Source organism: Columba livia, chromosome 4 (assembly GCF_036013475.1).
Source record: "Columba livia isolate bColLiv1 breed racing homer chromosome 4, bColLiv1.pat.W.v2, whole genome shotgun sequence".
In the NCBI taxonomy this organism is placed as follows: Eukaryota; Metazoa; Chordata; class Aves; order Columbiformes; family Columbidae; genus Columba; species Columba livia.
Genome location: NC_088605.1, coordinates 2,883,120 through 2,905,754, shown reverse-complemented (window position 1 = coordinate 2,905,754; position 22,635 = coordinate 2,883,120). Strand labels below are relative to the sequence as shown.

Here is a 22,635-nt window from a genome sequence, read left to right as displayed (position 1 = left end):
AGATTTCCAAAAGCTTGGCGCTTGATGAAGCAGCAGCACCTCTGCTCCAAAGTTATTTCAGCCATCTGGAAGAGTTTTGTTGTTGTTTTTGTTTTGTGGGGATTTTTTCAGTGTTTTCTGGTTGTTTGGGGTGTTCTTGTTTGTTTGTTTGTTTTAATTCAGCAGGAACTTTCATGTGCTCTAAGCAAACACAGTGCCCTCAGGGTGATATTCCTACTGCCAGACCACTGTACTGGTGTGAGATGGGTACTGGAGTCCTGCTACGCAGCTGGGGACACTCCATCTAAGATGATCAAAGTAACCACCAGTATCCAGGAGACCCCAAGGCTGCCAAAAGCTCCTCTTCACACCATTACGACCTTGGAACATGGTTTGTTGGCACAGGAAGAAACAAAAGCAACTCTTTTCTACCTGCATCCTTTGGAGCCAGCTCCTCAGAGCTGCCAGCTCTCTGTAAGTTTAAGACCTGCAATTTTTGGGTGGGTTCCAAGTGCTTCTCAAGAACAGCTTCTGGCCAACCCAAACTCCCAAGAGTTGGTGAGGGCTGGGAATCTCAGTCATGACCATCTTGGGCTGCTGCCTGCATACCTGCGCTAGGAGCGTGACTGAAGCTGCAGGACCAGCTGCTGGAACTATCCAGACCATTCCCAAACACCCCTCCTCCTCCTCTCCATCCATCCTGCAGCTCTACAGGGCAGAGAAACCTCATCCCCAACCATGTGTCCCACCACATAGCAACCCATATGTGAGTAATAGTATCTGAGCACTCACCACTCAGATACTATTAGCCTGACAAAGAAAATAGAAAATGAGGTGTGAGTTTAAAAGCAACAAAATCCAGCTTGCATGGAATCCCGGACTGGCTGGGGTTGAAGGGACCTCTGGAGATCATCCAGTCCAACCCACCTGCTAACGCAGGGTCACCAGAGCAGATCACACAGGGTCGTGTCCAGGTGGGTTTGAATGTCTCCGAGAAGGAGACTCCACAACATTACCCTAAGATGGGCTCTCACCATCTGCTCAGGATCTCAAATCCCAAGGGAGAGACAGAAAGACACAAGCTGAGCACACTTCCTAGGGCCAGCCTTGTCTCCATCTTGACCATCAGTGCCATTTATCAGCCCTGCCATCATCACCTCTACCAACAGGAGGCAAACTGTGGCCATGGACTGTCTCACCACCATCCCTCCTGCAGATCTGCTGCTTCATCCTAACTCAGAAGGGTGGGTGTTGTTTTTTTTTTGGGGGAAGGTGTTGTTTTGGTTTTTTGTTTGTTTTTTTCCCCTCTCCACCACAGCATCCCAAGGTTGGACACAATCTAGTTGAAGATGTCCCTGCTCATGGGAGGGCCATTGCACTAGATAAGCTTTGAAAAGTTCTTCCAAACCCAAACTGTTCTACAATTCTGTTCTGTGGACTGATGCTGCAAGAGTTACACAGGATTGTGCTGCACAGATCATCCAAATATAGCCAGGAAAGGGCCGGCATCCCCATGCAGGAAGGTCCCCTGTCTCCGGAAGGAGCTCCAAGGGGAAACGCTTACTTCGTGGCTTCCTGGCTTGGACGGCTGGGGAAGCTGTTTGTGCTGGCAGCCCCGACCAAGGGACGCCCCTTCATTTTGCCTCATCTTATAACCATTACTCATACCCAGGGACAGCCCTAAGGGCTGCACCGGGGCATTGGGAACAAAGCCATAAGAGCAGATAACAGCATCCAGAAGCAGCTTGTCCTTTCAGCACCTCCTGAAAAGGTACTTTTTCCTCTGGCATTGGCTTCTCCCTCCCCTCAAGCTTCAAAGAAAAAAAGGTTTGGAGGAGACCAAGGCAGAAATAAAGCTGGTTGCCCAAGTTCAAGAGGGAAATAGAGCAATAGGAGGAGTCCCAGCCATGCATCTGGGTGATCCTTCGTCTTGTTCTCAACGACCCATGGCTCATTGCTTGCTTGGGATAAGCCAAATAGCCCCATCCCTGTTACTTCATTGGCCACAGAGGGGCTGTTGCTTGGACAGAGGTTTTCCCTACCAGGAGCAGCAGGGAAGAAAGCTACAGCTGGGAACAGCACGTTCACTTTAAGCTTCCAGGCTCAGAGGGATGAGGGGTAAATAAATAAAGAAGTTAGGAATTGTGTGCAAGAAATTCTGTGTTTTATTACCGAGGAAGTTTGTCTATAAGGCAGATCCCAATTAAGGGTGTCAGTTCTGAGTGTCACACTCCCAGCACAAACACAGCCTGCTTACAATGTTCATTTCTTAGAAATATTAAGGCAGAAGGCATGGAAGCAGGCAGCAGGCCTTCAGAGCCTGCTTTCTAGGTTTTCAGCCATCCAGAAGAAGCCAGAGGCACACAAAATGAATATATCTGCTGCTTTAAGCACGTACATATGCAACAGACTTTCTCAGTGTGCTCAAAAACAGCAGTCTGGGCAACCTCCAAATGTTTCCTGGATCCAATGAGGTCTAACCAGGTGTGGACAGGAGCAAGTGCTCTGCAGAAAGGCATCTACAGCTAATTAATCTTCATTTTAAATTGCTCTCCAGATTTCCCCCAGTTTGTGCAGCCAACATCGCGGCACTGGCTCACCTTGGAGAAGTCATGTGGGCTTTTCCCTCATCTTCTCCAGAACAAGGGACTCCAGGGCTGCCAGCACCTCTCTTGACTCCTGGTTATTGCCTCTGGATGGGTCTCATCCACCACCACTATTGTTTCACATCTTCTCTAGTGGGAGTCAGATAAGCTCTCAGGTTATTTGCCTCTTGGTAAACTGAGGTAAACTCAAGGAAAACTAGAAGCCTCTTAGACCACTTGAGAATGTTTTTTCTAGAGGTAGGAAGCTGTATGCAGTCTGTTTCGCTCACTCTGTTGCTGACAAGTGTTTCACATCCATCTCCCGATGCTCACTCCATCCTGGCACACACACCCCCTTGCTTCTGAAGTGGCCAAAGCCAACCTGATGACCAAGGTCATTTCAGCAGGCAGCTGTACTTTAACACAGTCTATAGCTGGGTCAGATGCTAGAAACATCTTGAATTTGTCAAATGATCTTTGCTACATCTAAAAGACCCCCACAGTAAGCATAATAGTTTCTCTTTAGAGAGGCACTCTGCAGAACTACCGAGAAAGCCACCATTTAGCAAATGGGTTTCTACGTTGCTTAACGAGGTCATTCTGCTGTGCCGGATTGTTTTTGTGCTGCAAAGTTAACTCTTCCAGACAAAAGAGAGAACACTGAGTGGGTTATGACTTCCTTCTGTTAAGTCATTTAATACGAAAGGAAACCCCAGCAGAATACACAGCACAGCATGTTCTGCTTTGTCCTGCACCATAGGATTCTTGTTCTGCACATCTTGAATTTGACTGAATTGTAGTTCTGCTTTTTTCCCCCCCCCCCCAAAAAAAAGAACATTTTAGAGAACTGACATCTCCCAGCATGGGTGCCTTCGAGCGTCAGAGGCTCTTCTGGGGGACATCATGTTTGTACACTAGAAGAGCCAAGGACAGCGTGAGGAGGAACCCCAACGACCATGTAACAACCATGCTTTTGTAAGCCAACAAAATGTGGTCTACAATAGGTACATATGGCCCGCTCTGCTCGGTTCTGGCTAGCATCCCTCTTGGCCTTGCTGTGACATCTGTTGTTCCATAGCAAAGTCTCCTGTGAGATTACACACACGATTTAGCCCTTGCAACCTTGCCAACCTCACACATCATTATCACAGCCACTTCTCATGCCGCCTCTCCACCACCACCTTAGCCTACAGGCTTGCAGTGTGATTTGGCCGTCCAACCCATAATCAGGATTGCTTGACAAAAAAGCCCTCTGAAGTGGGTCTGAACTCCTGCCCTTTTGGATTGCGGATGGATAAGTTCTGAATTTGTTTTTGTACACTCCAAGTTAAAAGTTTGTCAGATGTGAAACTGGGTAAAAAGAATTTCTGGAGCCCCAGTTCAGAAAACTCTCAGATCTGCTATAAATTGCCAGGCTGTGTCTCAGGGGGCAGAGTCTGTAGGGATTAAACACTCAGTGCCTCAGAAAAACATGAGGTGTTTATCTCAGGGGTTCATTTTAGTCTTTAAATGGGCAGAAATTACTCACATGGGAGACTTCTTAGTGGGGGGGGTTGTAGGCACAGACCCATCTTGCAATCCAGCATGACTTTTGCAGCACTTTGAGCTCAAGAAGCTTTAATTTCAAAGAGTTGTTTTGCATTTCATCTCATTTGGATTGAAAGAAAAACCACCGCCAGAGAAGATGGAAGGAATGCTTTAGAGTGCATTAGTCAACTGAAGGCAAGATGTGCAACCACAGACAGCTCATCTCTCTTCTACCCTGCAAAGGAGATGCCCTGTTACAGAAAAATGTTCCTTAACGTGCCCATCCACACTCATTTTGAGGGCAAGGAGTGCTCACGGACAGAACAGAGCATCCCAAAGCCCCCCCAGCACTGCTGGAGATGTTAAAGTGGAGAGGAGAACAAGGAACACCTCTAGCCCACACAACAAAACCTACAGCACACAAGCCACAACACTAATCCTCCGTCCCCCAGCTTTCCCAAAGATGAAGGACCAGAAGGTCACATGTGTTATTCAAGAGAAGAGCCCCAAATGGCTGATGACATTGAGGGAAGAGCTTATTTCAGTGGATCAGGCTGGGTTTTGTTAGCAGATTCTTGCTGCAGCAACCCATGGGATGAGCCAAAGGCTCAGCTGCCCACAGGGAATTTCAGATACCTACAGAAGGCTATTTCGAATACTACATAATAGATATATGGCCTTACACTGGTGAGACCCTTCAGTAAAATTTAAGGGCCCAGATGATACCAGTATTTCCATATTAAGATAATGCCCAGTAATACAAGCAGGTATTAGAATGTCATTTTAAACACCAACTGCCTCATACTTTTTCACTGGCAAACACACTCATTAAGGTCATCACGAGTGGTTATTTAACACAAGACATAATAACATCACAGTACCCCTGTAAGTCACCTCAGATTTATTTCCTAATCTTGGAAGCATTTTTACTTCTGCTGCAAGTGATCAGAGCAACAAGAATGGTTTTACCTTCAGACTTCCAAACCCACCCTTATGGAGGGTGTGATGGAGCCAGTTTTGGGCAGACAAACTACCTGGTGGACATTGACCTTTTCATGTTAAGAGCATCCACGGACCTACAGATGAGTGCTCTGGATTGTCCAGTTTGGGCAGAAATCAAAAAGATTATAAAAGTATTGAAGATGTTTTTTATTCACATCCACTGTCAACCACAGTGAAAGGAGACTGAACTGTTTACAACTCTATCAGGCAGCTCTATTTATCTTGTAAGAGCAAAATAGCATGGATGTTGACTTCTTAGCTCCTGCTCTGCTTTTGCTAACACTTGGATAGAGAAGACCAGTTGTATTTATTCATAGTAAGACAGCATACAAAAAACCCCACTACTATAGATTCATTTTTAAGCTGCCAGTGCTAAACTGCTTCTTAATTAGAGTACAGATACAGCTAAACTGCATGGATACAGCACATTTTATCTGAAGCTCCATTACAGATGTATTTCATGCTGCTCTTCCATGTGGTCATCCAGCCTCATGTCAGGTAGGGAAGACTCCATCACCCCATATCAGAGGTCCCTGAAGAGCTGCTGGATGGCTTGTCACCCTGGGAACAAGGTGTCTCCTCACTCCATGAAGGTAAAAAGCCAGACTCTCTGCTTTTATACACCCAAGCAACACCTAAGGCTTCAAAAGCCTCCAAAGCTGATCAGAAGTGGAAAGTCCAAACTTGCCATGCTTCCCCCTAGGACTTCCCAGGACCATGTTTTCAAGGTTCCTTCTCAATGCCTTCACACAAACCTCCTCAGTAAAAACCGAAGTTGCAATTCAATAAGGATCCAGCAAAGGCTGTGCAAGGGTTACAGCAGACATGCATGCATGGTTGTGTTTCTACATCCAACTTTTAAACCCGAGCTCATTAAATACGCATTGTAGACAGCACGCCCCACCCCACATCTGCCTTCTGTCACTGGAGCCATTCTGTTAGTCACTCTCCAAATTCACATTTCACGCTACAAGCGGTGGTCAAGCAATCATCCAAGCAAGCAAATAAATTTGCATTCTTCTCCAAGACACACAACTACCTGCCTCCCCGGGTGCATATTTAAATATCAAAACAGTTTATCCTTTAAGACTCCTCCAAAAACACATCGTTCTCACATTCTCTCATCTGCAAAGCTGGAGACACTTACTGACCATGATGCATTTGTGACATTTGAATACTCTCCACTTGATTTGTGTCTGCATGTGACTTTTGAGTCAAGGCCAGAGCTGCACACACAGACCTTCTCTCCTTCAAGAGTCCCTGCACTGCTTCACCCAGGACCTACATCACACCTTCCACCATTTTTAGCAGAAGACAGCAATCCAGCATCAACACATCAGGATCCACACAGCATAGGGTGTCTACCATATTCCACCAGAGCTCCCACAGCTTGTCAGGAGGCAGAACTCAACTGGAATTTGACCAGGAACAAAGCCACCTGTATCTCCTAGACCAAGCCTTAGGACCTCTAGCAGAAGTTTTACAAACACATTTTGCCAAGGGACACCACTTCATCTGCTTAATGGGGAAATACTTATGTTGCACAGTTCCCAATCCTCTAACAAGGTGCTGTTCAACTTTAAATACACAGCACCAATGACGTGGATGATACCAAGTTCATAGTTAAGAGCAGCCAGGCATTGCAGGATCAAGGCATTGGGTTTCTTGGCATTCTATGCACAGACTGTGATTAATTTGCAGCAAGAGCTGTCACCTACTGCCTTTTGAAGATGAAAGCAAAGTTACTCCAATTTCTGAGCTTTCCTAAGGGGCTCAGCCTCCAACTGCTTTGTTTTCAGAGTCAAGTATCATGCCTGACCAACACTATCCCAGCTCTTAAAGGAGCTGCCTTGCAGTGGGGACATCATAATTAACCAGCTTACCAGGTGAGGTACATGCATAGCAAGCAAGGAATACCATAAACGGATACCTCCACATTTAAAAATGAAAAAAGTTAGATAAGTAAGCAATCCATCTTCTTAGGAGCTGGAAACTGCAGCGGACAAAAACTATATCTCATACAGTGAGCAATATATGGGAGCACCACAGCACAAAAGAAACCCTGGAGCATTTGAACAGGAGGGTTGGGGCTCTTGGTGATGAAGAGTGTGCCACAGATGAAGATTAAGTTCCTCCGAGCTCAGCTTCACACAGAGACAGATTTTTAGTTCTGCAGAGAAGTGACAACTTACTGATGTCTCTGTCAGCATGAAAAGAGCTGAATCCCTCCTTTCAACTAATAGCAGGTAGAGAAAAAAGCAGAGAGAGGCTTACGGTGCTATAGTTACCTCCACAGAAACCAGGAATGAAGTACACTTGAGATGGGCATATATCAACACAGAAATACAGCAAGAATTAATGATGAATCCATTTATCAGCTTGCTGGAGGAGCTGAAAGAGGTTAAAGTCGGAGATGAAGAAATAAATGTGTAATCACTACCTATAGTATCCTTCCTTCAGGAGAAAGGAGTTGTCACCCACAAACATACAGTGCTGATGAACTGATGAAGATGTCAGTTAAGCTAAAAACCTTGTTATTTAGAGAAATCCAGTCTTCCCCTCTGCCAAAGGATGTTTGCTTAAGAAAACGCTTTTTGCTAGACTCAGTATTTTGGCAATTTGGGTTACAAACCCATATCTGCTGAGGTTAGAATCCACATCCCAGTGTGGATACATCCCTTCCCTGCAGTACATTTCTCAGAGTCTGGTACACCATGTGCAATTAAATATATCCACACAGAAGGGTCTGAGACAAGAGCTACAGCTGAAAATTACTCAAGAAATAGTCATGTTAATAGAAACCTGCCTCAGAGAATTAGTGCTCATCATTTCAAGCTTCCTCTGCCTGTCTCTATTGGTCTCCTTACTAGATATCTGTGTCACACTTGGGCTACATAACTGCCGGCCAGATCCCCATCTTTTACTATTTTAGGTACTAAATGATTCAAATACGGAAACATCACATTCATTTTTCTGCCAATAGCCAGAAGTTTTATTTTCTAATAGTTACAGCAGAATTTAGTGCACACTCAGAACTTTTGAGATATAAAGTGTTACGTAAGTGCCACCATGAAGTACCAGGAAAAAAAAAAAAAAAAGACATTTTAAGAAAAGATAATTTAGGGAATATCATTTCAGTTTCTCATAAAGAAAGAGTCTCTCTTCCAAGTGCCTCTCCAAAGGTAAGTTATCAAGATGAGGATCATACATCCAAACAAAACACAGTGAGGAAGAGTACTGTGGCTTGTCATAGCTCTTCAGTCAGCCCAGGAGATGTTCATTACCAGAGATAACAAAGTCTTAACTTGTTATAAACAAGTATTTAATGCTTTGTCAGCAGATTTCTCACCACTCAGATTAACTGTTTCTCTACTCTGTGTGAACAAGATTATTAAATTAAACTTAAAAAAAAAACCCACAGCAGCAACCAAGTTCTATTGTTGCCAATAGAAATTCAACTTGTAAAATGATTCCCCCCATCTGTGTGAAGAATACTTAAATAGTGTAGTTACAGGAGCTGCCTGTTCCAGAGGGGTGCAGGTTCCCAAGTTCAACACCTGACAAGGGTGGAAACTGATGCCCAGATCCCTCTCAGGCTGATCCTGCACTGTTTACTCCAAACCTAAGCTCAAATTTTAGTACCTAAGCTCATTGGTTGCTGTGTCTTGTGGCCTCATATGATAGAACTCCAGGGATGGTTCATCCACCACCTCTCTGGTCAACCTGGGCCAGGCTCTCGCCACCCTCAGGGCCAACAATTTCCTCCCCTCCTTCAGTTTAAAACCATTTTTCCCCCATTAGTTTATATTCCCACAAGTCTGATATGCAATAGGTGAAATGAGCATGGGGACCTCTTCAGGAGGGTTAAAGGCTGAAGCAAAGTGGCATTTCAAATGCACTGTTAGCAGAAAACCTCAAGTCTGTGACCTGAAGGCAGATCTTGTACCATTCTGGTCAGCTGAAGCCCTGGCCAGGTTCTACATACTGAACAGCATCTTCAGTAGACAAGAACTGGTCTCCTCCAACCTGGAGGCATTCACTTTCAGTTAAAGAACTGCCTGTATGCAAAGGAAATACTCTATTTGAGTACAGAAGTCAAAGCCTGCTTATGTATGCAGCCCATTGGCACTAACAAACACCAACTTGGGCTACTGAGAAACCAATTAGCTTCAGAGCACAAGATATACTGTTAGTAGCATTTGAAAGCTAGAGGAGATACAAGTAATAAGAAAAAAGTCACCAATACTTGCTAGCTATGCCTACCCTCTAATTAGAAATGAAAATACTGTGGCTTTGAGAAAATACAATTTCCTTATCCTTTGTCCTTCTTGCTCCCTATCCCGCACTAATAGCAAGCCCCCTAAGATGTTTATGCTGAATCCAAATCAAAGAGCACATTTTTCTATGTACTGTAGTGCCAAATGTGTCAGCAACACATGGAAGGGACGTAAAAGGGATGCCTATCACTGTGCTCACAGCCTGCTCTTAGTCCCTTTTTGAATTTAGTCCAGTTCCAGAGTAGACCTCAACCTGAGAGCACATTGGAAGAACAAGACTGGGATTGTAGGTCCACAGAGAGGTGGTAGTGGCTACTCCAGTGTAAACCCAGGTCACAATCAACACAGGCATGTGCTTCTCCAACTGCAAGGCTATTTTCCAAGAGTTAGTGAGCAGAACTGGCTACTTTTCTTGTTAATTCCATTGCTTGGTACCAGGGAGCTATTCAGCTGCATTAAACACCGAGGAATATTATTACAAGCAAGACCCTTCAAGGACTTATCAGGAAGATAAGTCAGCCCATACAAGATGCCAAAAACAACTTAAGCTTCCATCAGCTTGAATTTGAAATGAACATGTAGTGGGGTGGAAGGGTGGAAACCAATGGTCAGCTTTGTTCATCTCAAAGTTTGGCACCTATGTTCATCTCAGCTTGTACATTAAACACCCCACCAGACTTATGGGTCAGAGCATGAGAAGCTTGGGAAGTACTATGGAAGGCAAAAAATACACAAGTAAACTTAGAAGACATAGGGATTCAGTTTTAAAGATAATTGTACATAACAGCCTGACTACCATACCTGAGCAGTCAGAGCTTCAGGGAGCATTGAGGGACAGTTCTTCTGATGGGCATGGACGAACTTGAATTGATAGAAAACTCAAGATCATTTTAACAGGCACAGATCACCCACTGCAGTTCATCTTATGTTCCAAAACCCCATGCCCAGTCCTGCTCGCAGCACCATACTTTGCTTTCCAACATCCACCAGCACAATGCAGGCCTGGATAAAAGAGTCTGGAGGTGTTGCACAGCAAGTATTACAGGTCAGCACCTCTTCGTAAGGAAAAAGAAAGGAAAAAATTCTGAGCATAGAAGAGGATTTGAGCAGAGGTGCCTCATGCTCCAGTACTATAGATTTGGCATTGAAAAGGCAGCAAGGGCATAAGAGGAGCCCCTAGTATGGTGGACATCAGTTGAGCATCATGACTACTGTTTGTTTCTTCATTCTTTCCCATTTCTTATCCAGGATGAGGGCTAGCAGGGATTTTCCAGTGCCCTTGAGGAGTTTGAACTGCAGAAATTACCAACATGCTGCAGCCCTTACACAGATGATGGTCAAACAAACAGAAAAGCGTTACTTCAAAAGCCCACTGTGAAGCACCAATACACCATAAACTACTACTCAGCAGCTAAAGCCCCAGACCTATCTGCATCTCTCCTCCTCCCCAGCCTCTAATTGGGGGGAATATAATAAAAACCATTGCAGCAGGGTTATCCAACACACACATTCATGCTGGTTATTGCAGAGCTCACATGCCAATGTCAGACTAGAGAAATGCCACTAACCTCTCACAGGAAACATCACCGCAGCAAGGCACCCGCTTGGACAGGTCAGACGAACACGCTGTGAGACTGACAGTAATTAGAGAGGCCAAGGAGCAAGCCTGGAGAACCCAGACTCTGCTATGACACTGATAAAAATACATTCAAAACAGTGAAGCCAGCCAACTCCAGCCTTCCATTTAAAGAACCACTAGATCAACACCAGGCTTATTCCTTTAGATACAGACAGTAGGAGATGAAGTTTTTAAAAAGTCGTTGAATCACACCCATTCTTAAAAATAAATCAACTATTAAAAGACACGCTGCTTTAGAGATACGTATTCCTCATTGTCCCAACTACAAAGTTGGCTGGACGCAGCCCTTTGAAAAATGAAACACGGCTGTTGTCATGCTGTTTCAGCAGGGTGGTGTGTCAGAGGAAGTTCTCCAGCAGACAATGTTCTTTCAGGGTCTGATTGTATATCTAAGGGAGGGCCACATGGCCCATGACCCCTGAAATGCATCCATTAGAGAAAATAGACTTGCAAGCACACAATCGCTTCCATTTGTCTTTTGTGCTATTGTGGTAGATTCAAGAATACTGGGCTATTTAAACAGGAATGATGTGGGGGTCTGTGGAGGTCTGCGCAAGAGTGTGGCAAGTCTGAATTAAACCCTTCATCTTCTTATGGGAATTTTTTTTTTAAGGAGACTGTTTAAAGAGATAATCTTCCTTCCAAGACTGCATCTTCAGACAATATTATTAAGGCTGCCTAACTCTTCCCAGTACTGTTTTCAGTTGCTTATAAATTCACCAAGTCCTGGCTGCTCGAGATAGAAGTTCGCATGCTAGCCGGGTCTGCCTCGGGCAGAGTTATTTTGGAACATGTGAATTCAACTGCTTCTCAGAAAGCAGCATGGGAATAAACACATTGTTTTGTTCAATTTCTGGTGACTTTTTTTAAAAAAAAAAAGCCTTGGACCCATGATTTAGAATTGGGACTTTAATGAGCAGGGGATAGCTTTTTGTGTCAAATTTAATTTTTGTCATCACTGAAAATCTAAGCGAATTATAAGCCTTTTGAGGGGAGGAGAAAAAGCAACTAAATTACATATGCTCAACAACCCTCAGACTTTTGAATTTAAGACTAAAGGGTTTTGGCTTTACTGAATGAAATTGGAAACAGGTATGGGGCAAGCAGGAGGTAATGAATAGGAGCCAGTAAAAAATAAGAGAAAATATGCAACAGCAGGAGATATATCGAGATAATTAGTGACTGAAGGAGATTCAAAACCTGGGTTTAACACCAGTAGGCCAGAGTAGCAGCTTGGGAAGGTCAAGGAGTTGTAATAAGGGATGGTGTCCAAACAGATGCGGCAAGACCACCACAGAACATGCCTTTCTACATCATGGGCAGGTCCTCATTTCACTCATTCTCCTTGTCAGGAGTGCTCAGGTGGCCAAAATATGTTTTGTATAACTAGTGCAGCTCAAGTGGAGAAGCCCTTTGCTGTTGGATGTTCTTGTTTTAAGGAGCAGAGGCTGCCCAGCAGCTCTGGAAACACAAACCTGCTGATGGACACCAGCACCAGAAGCACCAACACTTTCACAGTAGCAGGCAGGAATCAGTTCCTGCAAGTTTTTCTTATTTTTATGAGTGACAGAGTGTAAGTCAGTCTTTAATTATTCAGCCATAAAACATACAGTATTAGTTCCATTATTCTGTGCTTTTGTGGCCTGCCCATTTTTAAACCATTTGGCATGAATTTGAGTGTTAGGCATTGTGCTCAAGGGAAACAGATTCGAAACAGTAGTGTTTGCTGAGCCTCATTCAACATTTGTATAACCTTATATCTGATTATTATTCAGTTTGCTTTATGTTTTGGAACAGAGATGGAAATAATGAGATACGGTCGCATCTTTTCCATTAAGTCAATGACAGACAATTCTATCACCATAGATGCAGACTGCTCTAAGGATTTCCAGCTCCAGCAAGAAGGGTTCTATATGGTACCAAATCAGTTGCACACTAGCCATGCAGGGTGCAAAGATTATAAATACAAGTACCCAGTTAAGTGCCAGGCCATCTGATGTCTAGAACATTCCAATGAAAGGTGCATCTCCAGTCCTAAGCTTATATCAGTAACACATGCACAAGTCCCAGGCAGTCTACTATTACTTATGTGGTAGAGGCTGTATGAAAAGTCATAACTCTGATTTCATCTTCTTCCTTCATTGTAGCTTCAGGCAAAACCTGGTAACACTAACTATGATGCTCCATGCTTAAATGAAACTCTGCTCATGCAACTGCAGAGGCTTAATTGCAGTATTTGAGAATTTCACCATTTGCTGGTGAAAGTCAAGTATATCTTCTTCTGATCAATGGCATACAAGATCTTTAAAGCAGTAAAACTACTGGTGACAAAGTAAAATCCCGCTTCTTTCTGTAGGGACTGAGTTTCCTCAGCTTATTCAATCACACCTTTGAGCTGAAGAGGAAAAATTTTGTCAAGTCTCTTATGGTTTGTTAGAAGTGTAATCAACTAGAGGCACCCATTATGCAAGCCTTGCCTTAACTTATGACCCTGGTAGCTCTTTCTTCCCCTTTTGTCAGCCCATACTCTTAAGAAGGTAAATTTTCTATGCTTTTATGTTGTTTATCTAGACCTTGCCAACTTGCCATCCACATAGAAGTTTTTCATACCTTTTTCAGGGTACAATAAAAGCATATGATATCATCTGAAAATGAGGCAGAAATGGATCAGTTACTCCACTTTACTGAACTAATGGCTTGCAGAAAGGTAATGAATCCTGTCCAGAACAGAAGCCTACCCCTAGATGTTACCCCTTACAGTTCAGTTTCACCATTTGCAAGTCCACAGCACTTGGCATCTATTTACTGAGACTAAAAAAGCTTATTTACAATGGGATTGCTTTCATAAATGAGGTTTTTCAGATCCCTGACCTAGGCAGTGTCCTCATTAGGAATTCTATAATCCTACTGTGCTTTAAACAACCACACTTTTAGCATAAAATAGGTTGAACAGTCGTTCTTCCAATCTCTGCCAAGCTAACTGCTCATTAATTGTCTCAGCTCAGACGCAAACATGTCAAACAACTTCAGCTCTTTCTTCAAGATCATCCTTATAACTGCTGGGCACAGCAAAGCCCTTTTAAAAACCTGCCTTGTAAATTTAAAGGTAATAACAAGACTAGCAGAAAGGTAAAAAGGACACTCTCAGAACCTGAGGATATCAAGCTAGAGGGTATGTTGCATCCAGTTAAGATGATCTCTTGCCTTTCCAACCATCAGGAGCAGTTTGGAATACTGCTCTTCACAGGCTTTTTCCACAAGGAGTTTCTTCAGGAGACTCCAAAACCTTATCTCAGCTGTGTTTTGTTTTAGCATAGCCTCATTAACCAGGTTTGAGCTGCAGAGGTTTATAAATAGATGCTGTAAACTACAATATCACTACCTCTGTACTTGTGCAGTAAACTCTTAAAGGCATGTTGTCTTGTGGGACAGACAGAGCTCTTCTCCTTTGCTTTGTTTCTAAGAAGTGCACAGCTACCCATCCTAGCAACCAAGCCACAGGAAGCTCTCCATCTTAAGAATAACCTCACCCACTTCCACTTTTTCTTACACAAACCAATGCCAACCTAACAAGTTGAGAAACTAGTCAACAACAACATTAAGGGAGGTTCAGCTTCCCGCTCAGCCACATGCCCTTTCTGGTTTTAGAGAAAGGAGACTTCAGCCTGCCCTTTCAAACATGGAGACTCTTGGGCTCATCTATCTGATCGCAGGTCTCAAATAACCTGAATGCATCCCATTTTGATGAAGCAACAGGAACATGAATGTGTCTCCACCAAAATACTTTTCTTCCAAACAGCTTATTTCTCCTGCAAGCCAGTATCTTTAAACCCAACCGCACAACTGCTTTTTTCACTTTGATCATGGAGCACATGGACAAGCTTTCACAGGGGGATTGCACCCACTCCCTGCATAATTTGCTCCCCATATCATGTCAGCTGTGCTACTTGTGAGCCAGGTTTGCTGTCCTACCATGCACTATCATTCATTGTGAGTTATGCTAGCCAAGGGGGAAAAGTTTCAACTACACGGAATTAACGAGTTTGTCAAAGTTTAATATAACCATTTTCCCTCTAGCAAGAATTATCTAATAAGATTGCGGAGTTCTGAACACTCAAGGCATGCCCCACAACCCTTCCCTATGTCAAGGAACTAGGGAGATGGGGGACTAGTTAGAAATGGCTACATAATCCAAGCTGGAAAGGACTCCAGTATTTGAGACTAGTGCTGGACAGACAAGTGTTTCATAGAACCATTTTGGCTGGAAAAGACTGTTATGATCATTAAGTCCAACCATTAAATTAGCCCTGCTAAGTCCACCACTAAGTCCACCTATGTCCCTGGGAACCTCATCTCCATCTGTCCAGCCCTCCAGGGATGGTGACTCCAGCACTGCCCTGGGCAGCCTGTTCCAATGCCCCACAGCCCTTTGGGGAAGAAATTGTTCCCAGATCCAACCTCAACCTCCCCTGGCGCAACTTGAGGCCGTTTCCTCTGCTCCTGGTGCTTGTTCCTGGGGAGCAGAGCCCGACCCCCCCTGGCTCCAAGCTCCTTTCAGGCAGTTCAGAGATCAGAAGGTCTCCCCTCAGCTCCTGTTCTCCAGCTGAATCCCCCAGGTCCCTCAGCCGCTCCCATCACACTTGTGCTCCAGCCCCTCACCAGCTCCATTCCCTTCTCTCAACTCACTCCAGCACCTCAAGGGTTTTCTTGTAGCAACAGAATGAGTGACTTCCAGATTTATTCCTGGATTCAACATCATGAGCAAATTCTTCAGCAACCACTGTAGTACAAGGAAACTCCTTCGGCAGAGATGCTAGTTCGCTATTTCCCTTTGTGTGTCCGTTCCTTTATAATCTAGTAAAAGGCTTTGAGATCACCTCTCAAGCTTGGCTGTAGCTGGTTGTTAAAGACAAGACACACGTGGTACCATTATATAAAACCTTACTTCCTTTAGGGGGAAAAGCAGCTAAGAGCACCTCCTCCCACATAGTTATTAGCGTACTTCAAATACCCAGGGCAGAGACTACAATAGATCTCGGAGTGACAAGATCTGGATGCACACAGAGCTGTAGGCTCAATCAACTTTGATTCTTCCAGGACTGTGACAGCTCACACAAGTCCAGAGGAACATTTCTGGGGATGAAGTACCTCATTCAGTCACAACAACAGCTTGCACAGACTTTGACATTTATTTTTATTTCGGTTTGAAATAAAAGGCATCCCCAGGCTGAGCAAGCTGTCAGCTACAAGCCTCCGGCAAACAAAGCAGCTATTTCATCTGCACTGCACAGGGCATCACTCTGCTGTTTTGTTATTACAAACTCACTTCTTAATTCCCTTATCTTGTGGCAGGTGGAGAAATGCCAGTGGGCTGGTGGGGGTCTGAACAGCCTAACTCTCCTATTCAGAGGTGATATGTTCCTGCTTTTCAAGGGAAGAATGGCTAATTAGCAGGGAAGCTATAACCGCAAGAACAGAGGAATCCAGAGATTAATAAACCAACAGCCTCTAGGATTAGTCCAAGGATCCTTTTGCACAAACAGATACAGAAAAATATCAATGTAAAAGGATGTTTGTGTAGATTTGTAGCAGCTCTGGCAACTCAAATATCAGACTCCAGTCCAAGACCTTCATACAAATAGATATTGTCATCAATACCAGCAGACCTAGAAGCATTCATGGGAGGGAGCTGGTATCTCCCACCACTTCTACCCTATGGACCAGCTCCAATGCTCTGCCCCATTCCCAGGAGCAAACTGCAGCTCAAGCCATCAATGACAAATGGGGAAAAGGAAGTTTGGGGTCTGGAGCAACACTCTGGACAAACATTGGTTGAAAATCCATATGCCACAAGGAAAACCCCAGCGCTCCCTTATTTTACCTTTGTCTGGTGATTTAGCAAGATGACATGGCTGTCTAGCTTGTAAAACTATCCTGAGGACAGCTTCAGCAGACATACAGCTGTCCCATCTAGGGCATGTTCCACAGCAAGCAATAAACCAGTAGTCTCAGCCAGACCCCTTTTGAACCACCATTGAATACAGGCAAATATATCAATGCCTGAACCGCTCCCATCACAGCAGAGCTGGACCTGGAGCAAATAGTAAACTGGTCTGACTTCCCGACGAAAATAAGCACAGGCAAACTAATAGACATGGGTTCAGACATCATGTTAGGGCAATAACAAACATTTACATAACACTGCTGAAATCCTAATGAGATGCCCAATACAAACACTTGTACTTGAAAGAAATCTGGCATGCCAGAGTTACCACGAGATTAGGAAACAAGGCAGGGCCGAGGCAGAGTTGCCACACTAATGAGCCTGGCCACATACAAAGGAATCCAGGAAATCACCCGAGGAGTCATCTGGCCTCACTGTCTGTGCAGGTGAAAGCCTTCAAACTCAAGAGTCAACAGGCTAATTGCCTGGAGAAACCAATTGTTTCAGTGCTAAAGCAACAGCTGGTGCATAAAGTTTTACGCCTTTCAATTATGAGTAATCTCAGAGCTGACACCAAGCTACAGCCTGTTTGTTGTAGACTTAAACCTTTTGTTTATCACCTTAACGCAAGACAAGAATGAGCCTGAGCATCAGTTCACCTCCCTCACAAGCAACTGCGTCATCTCTCAAAGGAACACAGGAGGATGAGAGTTATTTGAAGAAATGCCAATATTTAAAACTACTGAAAGAATGTATTGATAGCAGAGATGTGGGATGGTGGTTCTTGTTCTTGAAGCATCTTGGAGGATGCCATCACCCACTTTCTTGATCTATCATAATCCAGAGAAACAGGTAAAGCAGTGGGTTTGCTCATCATGGATGAGGGGTATCTGAATGTGATGTTCTGCTCTTGACACAGACAACTGAACCCACACTTTCCTTTCAGACAACCAAGAGCCCATGGTGTTTATCTCTAGGTCAAGGCAAGTAGTGTCAACTACTGTTCCTTTGTAGATTCATAGTAAGATTTAAGCTCTTACTCATCTAATATTTGGCTATTTCGTGTTCTGCGTTATCCAGAGCAGGAAGAATTTTTGAAGAGATAGCAGACCAGCAAAGCCACCTATGCCTATGGAAATTCTTCTGTAACTTTCTGGTAATTCTTTATCCCTGTTCAGCACTGGTGAGACCACATCAGGAGTGCTTTACCTAGTCCTGGGCTCTCCAGCACAAGAGGCAAATTGAAGCAAAACCAACAGAGCAAGACCAGAACAAACAAGGAGCCTACAGAGTATGAGAAGAATGGGATGAGCGGGTCCATTCAGCTTGGAGAAATATCAAAGGAGGTATCTCACTGGTGCAAACAGTTGTCTAACATAAGTCAACATAAAAGACAGACTTCAGAGGTGCACAGTTACAAATACTACCTGTGAAAATCAACATTCCAACTCAGTCCTATTGTATTTCCCCCCACCATACACTTTCTTACTTAATGACAGTGGTTATGCACTGGATTTAGATCTCAGTGAGGTGGAAATGTCTCCCATCCTTGGAATTACTCACAGCTTGAGTGGACATGGCTCTTAGAAACCTGACTGAGCCTTAAAAGCCATAGAAACCTGACCTAGTTTGAAAAGCCGCTGGTCCTGAGGCAAGGGGCAGGACCAGAGACCTCCAGACTTCTCTTCCAACCTGATTTATTCTACAATTCAAATTTTAAAGGTTTTTACCAATGCAAGACTCACAATCCTTTTGCTTAAGAAATTAGAGGCACTTTCCCTTCAGGACAGCAGCCACACAAGTAGAGTACAATTCCACTCCAGACTTCTCCATCCTGCACAAATTAAGAATAATCACATTGCAAGAAGTGCTGGCTATTTCAGCCATTGTTGCTGCTGAAAGCACCAGTGAGTCATGTCACAGAATGAGACCAAACAACAGCCCCTTTCCCTGAAAGAAGCTCAAAAACAAGCCTGGAAGTTCACCTGGAGTGACCTCAAGACAGGTACTTCTATACAGAACAAGGCTACAGGGATGCTGTTGTTGGGATTTTGTCTTTCAGTTAAAGGGTGGCCAAGGCCAAAGATCTCACACACTTACTCCCCTGGTGTGGGCACTACAGGAAAGCTGTCCTGAAGCAGGTAGCTCTTGGCCATGTTGCTTGCATGTGGTGGGTGTCCTCTGGACACTCTTAGCTACGGAGATGCACAGCATACCACAAGTCAGAGGGTTTAGATACAACCAGGACCACTACTGACTCACCGCTGTCCAACTCAAAACCCTAGTAACACATTGCAGGAGGGACCTGGTGACAGCGTGCACAGAAACAGGGAATTCAAGAGACCTACAGCAGAGCACTATGTTATATTTGTCAGCCTCGATCAGCATGAGCTGCCCTCAGCAGTTTGCAAGTACCTCGAGCCAAGGTGGACTGCAAAGACAGGCTGGTTACACAGCAGTGGCTTCCTAAAAAGGACCAAGAAGCATATGAACAACTTCCCTTGCCATATTGTATGCCTTTCCCCAGCCATGCTAGCAAAACATTTACTTGTCTACTGCCATCATTACCGTACTTTTTCCACCAAAAGTCCTCTGACTCACCTCAGGGCTTTTAACAAGCAGGAGAGACTACAACAGAGCCCCCAAACACTAATGAAAAACAGATAGGTCTTTCTTTGAAAGAGCTACACCCAAGTTAGTGTTTTGCTTTTAACTGTCTTTTTATGACCTGCATTTCACAGAGCCTGCAGCCATCAAGTTCAGCAGCGGTGACAAGGTGACAGTGTCCCCCCCAAACTGAAAAGATTTCAATTGATATTTCAGCAGCAAGGGGGGGATCTGGCCTCTGAAGATGTGTATGGTCACACTGGGAGCATCACAACTTCAGATCAAAGATCACAAACAGCAGCCCGATTGTGGGCTGCTGCAAACACAGACATGAAACAGAGAAGTGTTAACCAAGGCTAGACTGTGGCTTGGTTTTTTGTCCTGGGGCCACACTCAGCTGGTCTCTTGGGCATTATTATTATTACAGCACCACAGTTTGCAAACTGGATGCCAGCAAGAGCAGCTAGCTAGGACTAGATAGAGGGTTTCTAGAGCTTACCTACCAGATCTAACAATCTAGAGGCATCAGGGGACACAGGCTACCCAGCCAGGTGGAGCTTTAAGCACATCAGCTTAGTCCCTCCTCCAGGTGGGAAAGGGACCAACATCTTTCTCCACTGTCATGCAAGCCATTTACAAAAGCAACTGCAGATCATATCTGCACCGAGACCAAGAGCTGTTCAAAAGCAAATCCTCTTCAGGCTCCAGCTATCACATATCCTTCAGGCTGGGAGATGATGTGATGGGGGTTGTGAAACACTGTGTCTCTGTTGTCAACGTGACCTCACCACATCCAAATGGGTATCAGATTCTATCTTTTCAGACTCACCATGGCTGCACAAAACTATCTTGGCAAGGAATGGGATACTGTCAGCACGTCCTGTCCCCAGCCTTCCCTCATGTGCCCTTCAGAGATAGGAAACCATCTCCAACTGATTTGAGAGGCTATTGAGCAGATATATTCTCTGAAACAAGAGAGCCCAGCCCAATTCAAGTCCAGATTTGCATAAGCTAGCGAACAGTCAAGCATGCACAGCAATTGTTAAATTCATCTCGACTCGGTCACTCCTACACAGGGCAAAACACAGAAGGTTGTTACCTGTAAGGTCCCATCAGAGCAATTATTGCGACTGAGCATCAGGGGCTTTTCTGCCAGAGAACAGGCACATCCAATGCAGTTGTCTATCAGAGGAGAAGCCAGAAAAGAAATCAGAGGATGGGAGAACTAGGTTGTACCCTTTTCAAGCAAAACTTCAGTCTGGCTGGAATAAGAGGACAAGAGATTCAGTTGCAGTTTTAAAGCTTTAGGTGAATGTCTTGGTTTCAGCTGGGATAGAGAGAAATTTCTTCCTAATAGCTAGTATAATGCTGCTTTTAGGATTTAGTATGAGAAAAATGTTCATAGCACACTGATGTTTTAGTTGTTCCTAAAGAAAAAGAAGCCTCATGATCTCAAGGGAAAATAAACTAGACTTAAGTCACTAAATTAACTGATAGTATCTGGGCTCCAGGCAGCTGTTGAGTTGGAGACCTTTTTAACCTTATGTGAAGATGCAAGTTAGAATTTTTAAGCAGAGACAGCCTATGATGCAGCCGTCCTGGAAACCGAAAACTGAGCAGCTTCATCAGGCACCGGTAGGCAGAGTGTCCACCTCCCAGCTCACTTCCATTGCATACCATTCAGCATAATGGGTGGCTTTCAGTTCAGACGGTCAGCGGATGCGCATCTCAAAGTGCCACCTATATGAGGGCTCCCAAAACTGAGGGGATCAACAACAAGTCCCCGATAACAAAAGGTAGCTTCTATTTATTCTACTAAACCAACTCAGATTTTTAGCCCTTTAGCATGTGACAGATGCCACTATTTGCAATCACAGCCAAACTACTTTTCAGAAAGAGGGAAAAAAGAGCAGAAGGTATCTAGAAACTTACTGTTACCTCCTTGAACCCCATGCTGGGCAGATGCACTTAACTACAGATAATCTGGTCTTTTCATCTTGGTGAAGGTTGAGGAGGCAGCCATCAGCAGAAAGCCACCTGCTGCACTACTATTGTTGGGAAACTTCTTCCAGAGGATCAGGCAGTTTGAAAATAATCACTGTTGGCTTAAGATAGGAAACAGAAGGACACACAACCATTAAGAAAGAATAACTGCGTTTTCCTTCACCACGTCCCTGGAGGGGTATAAAAGACATTTAGATGAGGTTCTCCAGAACATGGTTTAGTGCTGGAGTCAGGTTGTGGTTGGACTCAATGGTCCTGAGGGTCTCTTCCAACTGCAATGATTTAAATCATCTTCCTTGCATGTTAGCTGCACTCTTTAGGTGACATTCCACCTGTTGGAGCAGAGCAAGAGTCTAAACATCTCCCACAGGCTCCATTCCCTCATCTAAAGGGAGGAAAGTGCTCTAGAGATATGAAAACAAGGGAAAAAAAACATCTGTGTATATATACATATTTTCCTTCCCCAATCCAAGGAGAGCAAGCTTGAAGCTTGCTGCAAGATGTACTTGCCAACAGGTCACACATACAGAAGAGCAAAGAAGAAGGTGGGAGCTGCATCACATCAGTCATTTATATTTGCACCCCCTTTTGGCCTAGGACTGCCTTGGCCAAGTGCACACAGATGCTGACAGCACGAAGTTCTTGCCAACACCAGACCATTGCAAACTGGGAGCCTGTGACCGGTTTGACTATTCTAACTGCAACTTTGCAAAGTCACGCAAAACAGGAACCTGCCTCCCTTTTATTTTATAACAGGAACGCTTGCCATAATGGCACAGTATTAAGATTCCAACCACGATCAACATGAATTGACATCAACAACAGAACTGAAAAGCACGTATTTTTCAGCCTTCTCAGATTCAACAATTGCTCTCAGTTTACACAGCAATTATTCAAATCTCATTTGTCCTGCTGAAAAGCAGCAAGAAAGAAGCAAGCTGAGTGCTCACCCTCCACATAAGGTGCAGACCAGCTTCCCCCATCGGGATCTGAAACCCAGCTGGCTCCAACATCCAACTTCAGAGCAATTTCAATATGCTGTGATACTGCCTAATCTGGGCAGCACCATTA

The 22,635-nt window shown here is 44.3% G+C and overlaps 1 protein-coding gene across 1 annotated transcript in view; it reads right to left on the bottom strand.

Annotated features, from left to right (window-relative positions):
• The window catches only part of SLC4A11 (solute carrier family 4 member 11), a 127,348-nt gene extending 116,379 nt beyond the window's left edge, over positions 1–10,969 (bottom strand). The window contains exon 1 of the mRNA XM_065060203.1: positions 10,939–10,969. Within this exon, the coding sequence (XP_064916275.1) occupies positions 10,939–10,954 (16 nt within the window). The 5' untranslated portion in view covers positions 10,955–10,969. The remainder of the gene's footprint in view (positions 1–10,938) is intronic.
• Between the last annotated feature and the right edge of the window lie 11,666 nt (positions 10,970–22,635).